Source organism: Pleurodeles waltl, chromosome 4_2 (genome assembly GCF_031143425.1).
Source record: "Pleurodeles waltl isolate 20211129_DDA chromosome 4_2, aPleWal1.hap1.20221129, whole genome shotgun sequence".
NCBI lineage: Eukaryota > Metazoa > Chordata > Amphibia > Caudata > Salamandridae > Pleurodeles > Pleurodeles waltl.
In genome coordinates, this window is record NC_090443.1 from 1,002,873,978 (window position 1) to 1,002,885,347 (window position 11,370).

General features: G+C 47.1%; 1 protein-coding gene across 1 annotated transcript in view; it reads right to left on the reverse strand.

Moving 5' to 3' along the window:
* Window positions 1-10,057, reverse strand: part of CCDC17 (coiled-coil domain containing 17) — a 136,612-nt gene extending 126,555 nt beyond the window's left edge. Inside the window, exons 1-2 of the mRNA XM_069233232.1 lie at window positions 8,658-10,057; window positions 157-297 (exon numbers count right to left, since the gene is read on the reverse strand). Of these exons, the coding sequence (XP_069089333.1) occupies window positions 157-297; window positions 8,658-8,867 (351 nt within the window). The 5' untranslated portion in view covers window positions 8,868-10,057. The remainder of the gene's footprint in view (window positions 1-156; window positions 298-8,657) is intronic.
* Between the last annotated feature and the right edge of the window lie 1,313 nt (window positions 10,058-11,370).

The window sequence follows — 11,370 nt, forward strand, 5'->3', positions numbered from 1 at the left end:
ATTGAAAATGTATTCTGGGTTGGAATCTGTCAGCACTCATTACCACTGTATTCCACAAATAGAGAAAACACTGAAATAATACCAACAAAATTCACATAATATAAGCACTGAAAACAGGCAACTCTGGTCATGGCATATGTTGAAATGGCACCGTACCTCGTCTGTAAGCCTCTTCAGCGCTAGGCTGTCCAAGACGCTCTCGTTGACTTGGGGTCCCACCATGAGTGTCCTGCATCGCTCATTCAGCATGTCTTCTCGCGCTTTGAGACTGGAGAAGCTCTCTTGTGGGTCTCTCCACTGCAGATGATCCACCAACACCATGCGGTCAACACAAATAATAAAAGAAGGAGAAGGTCAGTGCATGGACAGCAGCAGCCAGAGGCAAAAAGATGCACAGGTCTCCAGCACAACCTGACATTGCTGAGACAGGGTGGACAATGACCTAAAGAGCCTGGGAGAAGGCCACTATGATTCTACACCAGTTGTAGAGCAGTAAACAAGAGAAAGACTGCATCAATCACAGCAACTACCATCCACGCTGTGAACATGTAATGAGGCATATTGAGACACCTGGAATCAGGGATGTTCAGAGCTAGCAAGGTCTTGGGTACAAACTCCACAGCCCAGACTTACTACCACTTTGTGCCGGTTGTCCATTGCTTTTGTAAAGCAAACATAGAGCAAAGCATTGTGTTGGTATTTCATTTCCAGCACAAATCAGGATTAGCGTTGGAAAGTTGAACAAAGTAACCCAAATAACAATATGCACAACGTTCTACTACTTTACATCAAGAAGGAATTCCATGGGCGGTACCTAGGTATTCCAATGCAATAAACCATGTGATTTGATGCAAATCTTCCTGTTCAAAGCTATGTACGGAAGGATGGATATCAAAATATTATGCCTCCTTGAGGCAGGTGCAACAGAGGAGCAAGTTTTAAAACTGCAAATGTTTTCAATGTGCATGTGTGCTGCACTCTATAGCATGCATTTAAAGTGGGAAAAGTATTAATGTATAGGGTATTTTTCACTGGAAGGCTTCCCTCCCAAAATAAAACCTATGATGGACAGAATAAATGCATCCTTGCATTAGGATGCCAGGGTGTGTGATCTAGCGCAATGTAGCCAAAAATGCGCCAGAAAAGGGAGAGAGAGAAACAGTGCCATATCTTAGTAGATGTGCTGCTGTGCTTCACCCTCCCTGTAATGCAGCACAGTAACTTTGGTTTGCTGCGTCACTTTTTAGTAAATTTCTCCCACATTCGGACCAATAATTCTATCCTCTGAGGAAGACGTCCCTCAACCTTTTTACTTCTGTGGACCCCCACTTCATCATTACTGGATCCCGGGGAAACAGTGAATCATTATTGGAATCTGGGGACCCCCCACTGAGCCATTACAGAAAGCTGATGACCTAATCTGTTAATATTATTTTTTCTTCTAAGCAGTCACAGCCCCCCTGCGTAGGCTTTGCGTACCCCCAGGGGTCCCCAGACCACAGGCTGGGAACCAATGCTTTGAGGGGTTTATTCTTGATATTTGGCAGACGCCTAATGGAATCCAGGATCTAGTGCAATTCCTCTTCTGCATTCTGCATACAACTTTCAACTACTAATCTATATCCAAAAAGATATTCACTGAAAACTTTGATGAAGTTGGATTATGTTTCCTTTCTGGGAAGACAATAGATTGTTATGAAGAAAAAAAAACTGAAATTCCCCTAAAAAACTTTACAAGCCCCAAGCGCCTCTTTGCGCCACATTAGCGCCATTTTTTTTAAACGCTAATGTGGCCCAACAAGGCAAAAATCACTGCGCCATTTTACAAAGTGGTGCAATGCATGCATTCCACCACTTTGAGACCCCTTGCGCCACATTATGCCTTCGACGTTCAGAGGCCAGCAAAAAAGGTGCAATAAAATCTATAAGATTTTATTGGACAATTTTGACTTCATTTTTAATGCCTGCTCAAAGCAGGCATTTAAAAGACACACCCATGCAAATCTATGGGCCTCCTTGCCCTACTGCAATAGCATCAAAATGTTTGATACTAGTGCAGCAAAGCGCCACAATAGCGCCACAAATGTTGACGCTATTGGCCTAACGTACACCATGGTGCGCCATATTGTAAATATGGTGCACCCATGGTGTCGTTAGGTGGCAGTGGGGGGGGGCACAAGAAATTTAAATCTGGGATTTAGGGCCTCATTTACCCTTTGCCACATTTTTTTTATTTGACGCAGCAGTGGCACTAGCAGTGCACTGCTCCAGATTTACAAACTGGTGCATTGGGCCCAACGTGTCTGGTAGGAGTTTCCAGGAAAAAAGCCATGCAGAACTAACGCAAATTTACAACATTTCACTACATCTTTCTGCGGCTCCGCTGCATTAGACTTTTACCACCTGCTCAAAGCAGGCGTAAAATTGATGCTGGGCTTTTTTAATGGGGGCCTCCTAGCATTGCTGGAGTAAGTCATTTGTATGACACTACTCCAGCAATGTGTGAGCTTTACTACAACAGATGTGTCAGAATCGCATCTGTGGAAAAGTACGCCATGAAGTTCTGAGTGTAAATACAGGGCAACCATGGCATTGTTAAGAGATCTTAGGAAAGCATAGGAAATCTGACGCATTGATGCCGATGCGTCTGATTCTTGTAAAAGTGGCCCGTTAGATAGACGAGATGTTACAAGTGTGATATAAAAACCTAGAAATCAGTTATGATGAGCAGTACAACCATACCTCTCCATGGACGCACTGCATGAAGACACCGTATTTTCAGTGACTGCTCTACTGGAGCAGTTATTGAGTTTGCTGAGGGCCTCAAGGCACGGAAAATTGTGTTTCCGCCCCTACCAATGCAATCTATAACAAGAGCAAACTACTGGGCTGCATGAGGAATAAAACATAAAAATACTATTTTCATCTTCACAATCAGGCTAATGAGCGAGCCATCCTAGGAGAATGTGATAACATGTTAAGGGCTTGAGTCTGAACTTTATTAAAGTATTAGGATAAAATATCAATGCGTTCCAGACGTGTGTGTTCAATAGGCCCAGAAGATTGTAAGTGTGTAAGGACACCACAAATCACTACTAATAGGGCAACCACTTTCCCTACAGATATTCATCTCCCTCAAATTTCATCTTCAACTATGAGGCTATCAGTGGGGGTCATATTTTCAAAAACAAGCAGATAATGAAGAACCCTTTAGCATGGGGTGTGACAGTGTGTCTGCCAATCCAGCAACGGTGAGTGTCCTAGGATAGACAAAGTGAACCTTTTCTGGGATCAGAGGTCTACAGCACTACTGGACTCTACTGCTAGGCAACCCCTGGAGAACAAGACGGTCTCCCGAATGAGCTGGGTCTTGAGGTTCTTGGTGCAGTTAGATCTTGGTCGTGCGCCTGAGAAGCATCTCTCTTAACAGGCAAGATGAACTGTGGAGGTTACGTCGGCCACTAGCATGCCTGAGGTGTGATCACACCGAGTCAGGGCATTGGTGGAGATCCTGTTGCCTGGGGCTGAGCCCTGTGGTCCTTAAAGACCATGCAACGCCAGCCTCGACTCTGCTTCTCTTACATTTATAGGACACCCATGACAAATGTTGGCCTTCAGATTTGATCGAAAGTTGATGCTTGCAAATTTAGCCCAACAAACAGCAGACAAAATGTAAGGCAGCCCCCTGGACAGCCAAGTACCAGCTGTAATGTCTCAAAATCATATTTCCAGGCATTCCAAGGGACGTATTTGCACATCCTATTTTGGCCCGTCTATCTATTCAATAGTCTATCAGACAAAATCTCAGAAATGTTGAAGCCTGGAGCACCATAAGAGGATTTACGGCTGAGGGAAAAAAGAGGAAGCGCCAAGGGCCCAGTTTAAGGCCAGCCAATGCGAGTCCAGCATTACACTTGGGGCCATATTTATACTTTTTTTAGCTCCGCATTTGCGTCCCTTTTTGATACAATTGTATTTTGTAAGTTTGCACCGTTTTTGACGGTTTTGTCTCTCGACATGTTGTAATCTACATCTGTGGGCTTTAACCACGCCATCACTTCATTCTTTCCTTGACCTGCCTTTCAAAATTCCCTTAGTTTCATAGGAAAAAGCTTCATGTTTGTCACACTTTGAGGCTGCTTTGTTACCGCCTTGCAGACTGACCTGCCTACATGGATGATTGTATGAACGGCCAACTCGATCAGATGAGCACTTTACATAACTACGCATATAGCGCAAAGTCGATGGGAAGAGCGCTTTACATTACTATGTGAAGTTACATATAGTGCAACCTCGTACTTATTTTTATTTTCAAACAACATATTACTCGTCTCATCTCCCTTATAACCTGATGGCACAGTGAAAAACTTTTATCAAAACGGGCTCAACGCATAATTTTTCAGCATGGCGCCTGAAACTCATTGGGGATGTGCTAAGAGCAGGTGTTAAAGGGAGGATCCCATTTTTTTAATTGGGCTTCTGGGTGCTTTGCAGGATTAGCATCAAAATATTTGACGCTAATCCTGCAAAGCACTGGACTAGCGTAAAAGATTATGACACTAGTACTATAAATATGGCGCACACAGGGTGGCGTTGGGGGGGCGCTAAAGGGCACAAGAAAAGTGGCGCTGCAATAGGTGCCCCTTAGTCTTTGGTAGAAGACTCCTGCAGAATGGCCTTCGTCCAGGAGTGCCTTCCCAGCACTGAAAGACTTCAGTACTGCGAGCTTCTTCCAGATTGAGTTCTCAGTGCTGTTTGACTCCCAGAGTGAGTCTGTCATCTATGCAAGGATTCTCAGTATTCAAAATACCAGACAGTAGGGCTTCAGAAGTGTGAATTAAAACCAGGTGTTCCAGACCCATACTGAAGGACTATAGTAGTGTGTTCGTCCTTCAGTAGTATCTCCTCAATGTTGGAGGACTTAGAAAGTATGAGCAAACACCAGAAACTCTTTCTCCACATGGAAGGATTACAGCACACTACCTCCAGCAACACTTACTTAGTGGTGGAGGGCTTTAGAAGTGTGAGATAAGACCAGGAGTAATTTCTTTGCACTGAAGGATTATAGCTGTAAGCCTACTTCCAGCAGCACCTTTTTACTGTAAGAGGTCTGCGGAAGTGCGAGTTAAAACCAGGAGTTCATTCTCTGTTCTGAAGGACTATAGCAGTGTCTTCTCAGCATTAGAGGGCTACTGAGGTGTGCTTTCACCACAAGTTCCTTCTCCATACTAAAGGAATAAAGCACTGTGTCCTTCTTCCAGCAGTGAAATTTCCCTGCTAGAGGATCCATTCCACCAATGTGCCCTCCCCCCAATAAATTATCCTCGATGTTTTAGGATAACAGATAGTATCAACTTCTTCAGCAGTGCCTTAGCAGTGAAAACATGTTACAGGAGTGTGAGTATCCGACTTACTGTCAGTTTTTGATATCAGTGCTGTCCCAATACTTCAGAAAGTCAGGAGTAAAAATTAATGCACAACTATCTTGTCAATGCTTAATAGGTCCCTCTCAGTGTGACCATCCTCCTTGAATGGTTTTTCACTATTAGAAATAGTTTTCTCTTGTACATTCTTCTCGGTAATGGAAGGTGTAGCTTTAAGCTGCTACTATTTTGATTCTTTTGTTTTTCCTTGTTGACTGTTTAAATTCAGAATCTTGTATTTTTCACCTTTACAGAGGTTTGCATAGGGATTTTGCGATTTCGGTGGTAAGCATCTGGTAATATGGTCTTCATTAACACTAACATCTTGAGGCTGTCCCTGTCCCCGCAGAATTTTAGTGATCCTATGCTTATGAGGTTTTTTATGTATCTCCACTACCCCATGTCTCTTAGAGAGGGATGTCCCACTCCCAGTCCCACCCTGTTACCGCCTCATGGGTTCTATGATACAGCAGGATGCCACCTGAGTTGGGAGAGGGTGCTCCTCGGTGCCAAACAGATTAAGCAAGTCAGCCTGGGCGCTGAGAGTCGAAAAGGTCCCGGATAGCCAAGCACCACAAGCAGTACAGGCAGCAATGGGGAAGGCACGGTCCTGGGTGTGACTTGTCATTCATTTGATCCACAGGCCTAGCAACTTTTAAAAAATGTGTGTGTGAGAAGGAGACTGGCCTTGGAGGGGTTAGGACTTCATACCAAGAACTGCCTGAGATGCACTTCTGCAGCAACCTCCCATGAACCTTCACCCCCTCCGAAAAAATGCAGAAGGTTGCAAAGGCCGCAACTGATGTCCTGAGGTGCTTTCACGCCCCTTAATGGACATTGGTTGCTTATAGCCACCAAAGGTGAGCTAGAAGCCCACTCAGTGCAAGGGTCACCATTTGATATTGCTTTTAAACAGGTGACCTTGTAAAGCGTAGGTACGCTCAAACATTTTCCCAGGGGCGAGGGCCACAGTGATGCTAACAGGGTGATGGTCAGGGAGGGGAGCTCTGTGGGTGGAGGGGGCAGAGAAAGAGGATGGGCGGTAAAGTAGGTGTAGGGGAAGCAAAGCATATACATCTACCGGCTAAATTGCACTATGTGAAACCCAAAAACCTCGGGTTAATTACGGCTTGCACACTTTACCAAATGGTGTGGTCCTAGGCAATTGTTTAATTTCACTTTCCCTCCTTTTCTGTCGTTATCGCAGATAAGAGGACTTCAAAATGCATGACTTCAGGATGAGTGCTTGAAAAAAAAAAACCTTTCTCCCATGTTTGATTTAACAAACTGTAATGTTGTTCATGTTTAATAGGCACCCAGGTCACCCAAAGAGTGCACATAACTTTTTGCCTCTTATTTCACTATTGTCATTGTTTTCAGGTCGGGGGAAGAATTAATGTTTCTGAATTAATGTTTCAAAACTATCACTTTAAGAGAAAACATACCTCAATGCACTGATATCAATCTGATGAAGTAAGATGAAACTTTAGGAATGTTGAAGAGACATTATGATATTTTACACTTTTGTTGCAAGATGTCTTTAAAAATGAAGGTGTTCCTAAAGTAAAGCAGTGCAGGACTATAGAAAAGTACCCTAATTTTGGGTTACTCCCACTTTTTGCCTGTCAGTGTGTTTTGACTGTGTTCACTGGAATCCAGCTAACCAGGACCCCAGTGACTGTGCTCGCTCCCTCTAAATTGGTTGCTTAGGACTTACCACACCCCACAATTGACATACTGGTGCCCCCATGTAAGTCCCTAGTATATGGTACTTAGGTACCCCAGCCATTGGGGCACCAGGGATTCCCCATGGGCTGCAACATGTATTATGCCACCCATGGGAGCCCATGCAAAATGTGTCTGCAGGCTTGCCATTGCATCCTGCGTGAAAAGGTGCATGCTCCCTTTCACTACAGATCACTGCACCAGGTCACTATAAGCCACCCCTATGCCAGGCCCTCCTGGCTCAGAGGGCAGGGTGCAAGTACATGTGTGTGAGGGACCCCTGCATGAGTAGCGGTGCCCCTACAAACTCCAGTTCAATTTTCCTGGACTTCATGAGTGCGGGATGCCACTCTACGTGTACTGGATATAGGTCACTCCCTATGTCCAGCTACATAATGGTAACTCTGAACCTGGGCATGTTTCTATCAAACATGTTGGAATCATACCCAAATACTGTTGCCAGTATTGTTTGTATGATTCCATGCATTCTGTAGCGCCTAAGAGGACCCCTACCTTGGCTCCTACCAGTTTGCTGGGTTCTTCCGGGCAGCCCGCACTGCTTCCATCCTACAGATGGATTTCTGCTTTGGGAGAGGGAGGCAACACCCTCTCCCTTTGGAAATAGGTGTTACATTGCTTGGGTGGGGTAACCTTCCCAATCCACTCGTATGCTTTGAAGGGCACATTTGGTGCCCTTCTTGCATAAACCAGTTTGCACCAGTCGAGGGACCCCAGTCGAGGGACAGATCCCAATCTGTATTTCTCCTACTGGGCAGGTTAATAACTCTAGGTTGTGCATTTGCATAAAAATATAACAATTGCTCAGCCTGTAGATGCCTCTGTATGAGACTGAGGGCCTGAAGATGGAGGGCAGTGGAGACTGAGGGCCAACAGGGTCAGCTACAGACAAAATGCATTACTTCACGACTGACACTTCCAACACTGAATGGCTGTAGTGTAGGCCAGTGGTTCCCAACCTGTGGTTCGCGTACCCCTGGAGGTCCGCGACTCCTTAGAAAATGTAATAATTTTAACAGTTTAGATCCCCAGCTTTCACTAGTGACTCAGTGGGGGGTCCCCAGTTTCCAATAATGTTTCAGTTGGGGTCCCCGGGTTCCAGTATTGATAAAGTGGGGGTCCAATGTGAATGACACTTCCAACAAGTAATGACTGCAGGGGCAATGACACTCGTAACCAATTGATTCCGTTTATATTGTGCATAGATGACATACGCTCTGGAAAACTGCTAAAGCCGTCTACAACAAGACCTTAAAATACTGTTGCCCCGACTCAAGCATATTCAGGACCCTTAGATGCAAGCCGAATAAAAGGCTGATTTCAGCAGCTTGCTAATTCAGCACTGTAGCAGGGGTTTTGCGCTCTGGGTGATCACAGGTCAACCTTTTGACTTAAAGGCGACACAGGTTTTCTGAGCAGCTGCAGCATTAACCCGCCGAGCTACCTTTCCGGTTTCCTAATGCAGCAAAGGCGCAGGTAGCTTGTTCTCACCGTTAAGTCCGGGCTCTGGTCCTCCTCCGCCGGCTCCCTCCAGGCCCGCGAGCCTCGGCCGGGGTGCTGCGGCCCCGGGTAGCGGGGGCCCGGCGGGGCCCCCCTGACAGAGCCCCCGATGCAGAACTTGTCCTTGTGCTTCTCCAGCAGGGGGAAGGAGCGGAAGGCCATCTTACAGTTCTGGCAGCGGTAGACCCCCAGCTCGTCCATGCTGCCCCGGGCGGTGCGTAGGGGGGGGGCGGGGGTGTCAGTCCTGTGGGCTGAGGTCCGGGGGGTCAGTCAGTTGTTCTCAGGCGGGTGCGTGGCTGCCCTTTGAGGGTCCGCCTGCTTCAGGGGCTCTGCATCATGTCTCAGACCCTCTGCCTGAGCTCTCGAGGGGGCTAGCTCCCCCCAGGGGGTCCCTCGGGATCGGAACTCCTGTCTCCTCTCAGGGGCTCTGTCTCTTCTCAGGTTCTCTGTCTCTTCTCAGGGGCTCGGTCTCCTCGGACGGGCTCAGTCTCCTCTCTGTCTCCTCTCAGGTGCTCTGTCTCTTCCCAGTGCTCAGTCTCCTCTCAGGGGCTAAGTCTCCTCTGTCTCCTCTCAGGGGCTCTGTCTTGTCTCAGATGCTCTGTCTTCTCAGGAATTCCGTCTCCTCTGTCTTCTCTCAGGGGTTCTGTCTCTTCTCAGGGGCTCAGTCTCTTCTCGGAGGCTCTGTCTCCTCTCAGGGGCTCAGTGTCATCTGTGTCTCTTCTCTCGGGGGCTCAGTCTCTTCTCGGGGACTCAGTCTCCTCTCGGTCTCCTCTCGGGGGCTCAGTCTTTTCTCAGGGGCTCTGTCTCTTCTCGGGGGCTCAGTCTCATCTGTGTCTCCTCTCGGGGGCTTAGTCTCTTCTTAGTGGTTCAGTCTCCTCTGGGTGGCTCAGTCTCCTCTCGGGGGCTCAGTCTCTTCTCAGGGGCTCGGTCTCCCCCCTGAGGGCTCAGTCTCCTCTCTGTATCCTCTCAGGGGCTCTGTCTCTTCTCAGGGGCTCGGTCTCCTCTGAGGGCTCAGTCTCCCCTCTGTATCCTCTCGGGGGCTCAGTCTCTTCTCAGGGGCTCAGTCTCCTCTCGGGGGCTGAGTCTCCTCTGTGTCTCCCCTCGGGGGCTCAGTCTCTTCTCAGGGGCTCAGTCTCCTCTGTGTCTCCTCTCGGGGGCTCAGTCTCTTCTCGGGTGCTCGCTCTCCTCTGAGGGGCTCAGTCTCGTCTCATGGGCTCAGTCTCCTCTGAGGGGGTCAGTCTCCTCTCTGTCTCCTCTGAGGGCTCTGCTGTGCTCTCTCTCCCCGGGAGGCTCCTTCTCTTCTGGGGGCGCCTGAGCTCTCTGGGGAGCTCCCTCTGCCCGGGATCCCTGGCGGGAGGCTCAGTCTCTGGGCGGCGTCGGTCGTCGCTATGGGGACGGGAGCCGGGCGCTGCCCCGGGACACAGATCACAACTCCAGGGAACTCCCCAGTGCGAGCTGCTTGGAACTCGAGTAAAGAGCACTCATGGAGAGAGGGGGTGGTAATATTAAAAACAGGCGCTGGAAAAACAAATATGTCTCATTGACATTTGAATGTGTACACTATCATGATTGAGAAAACAGAACAACCAGAAAAACACAGATCAACGAAAAAAAACACACGTTGCTGAAATATATAACAAAAAGAACATTCCGAAACACACGCAATAGAATAAGACTAGCTTTGTGTGCAAACCTCTCCGAAGACTGGTGCTTTATACAACAATGAAGCACTGACCCACAGCAGAGAAACCCCAGCTCAGCAGCCCTCCCACTTGCATTACCTGTAACCTGAAAACCCCAGCAGGTAACCCTCTTGCCAGTTTTCTAAATGTAAAAGAATTTGAAATTGGAGGCTAAAAACAAGGCTAGTATCCTCAGAGAGATTCATGGGAGCAGTGCAAGTGCATTGAACAGAACAGTGGACAATGATGCCCATATTTATACTTTTTTTGCGCCGCATTTGCGCTGTTTTTGGCAAAAACGGCGCAAACTTACAAAATACAATTGTATTTTGCAAGTTTGCACCGTTTTTGCATAAAAAAATGACGCAAATGCGGCGCTAAGAAAGTGTAAATATGGGCCAGAGTGGCCTTAACTAAATTTAGGAACGCTTCAACCTTCCTATTGAAATTGTTATTTTTTAAATTTGTTTGTGAATTAAATTGAATATTTAATCATTTGTGTATTTGTTTGAAGAATGCTTGCATCTGTATTTTCGTGTATTGTTTTGCAACCCCAAATGACTCCAGCACCAGACCCGAGGCCAGAAGACATCACTGTACCTGAGCCCCACAAGGAGAAGTGGACTGACGGTGCCCCCACATGCCCTAGGACCTCAACGGGTTGAGCCCCCTGTGCATTCCCCTGGACTGACCTTCCAGTCCAAGCTTGCAGCAACTTCCCTACCAAACCATTTCCTAATAAAGTGAATGGGACAAACAACGCCGTAACACACCTCTAAACCTGGACGCCCAGAGCCTCCCAAGATGACCTGTTGATGTGGCCTTGGACCCTGCCCCATACTCATCTTGTCCTGGAGAACAGGTACGTAAGTCGCTGTGAAGTGTCTGAATGTAGTACGTATTTCCCCATAGGATAACATTACCACACTCAAAAATTGCACTGTCAACTTTTAAAAACTCTAAAAATTCCTATCTCGAAAAGTACTCACTTGACTCCAGTGATCTTGGTATCACAGTTTATA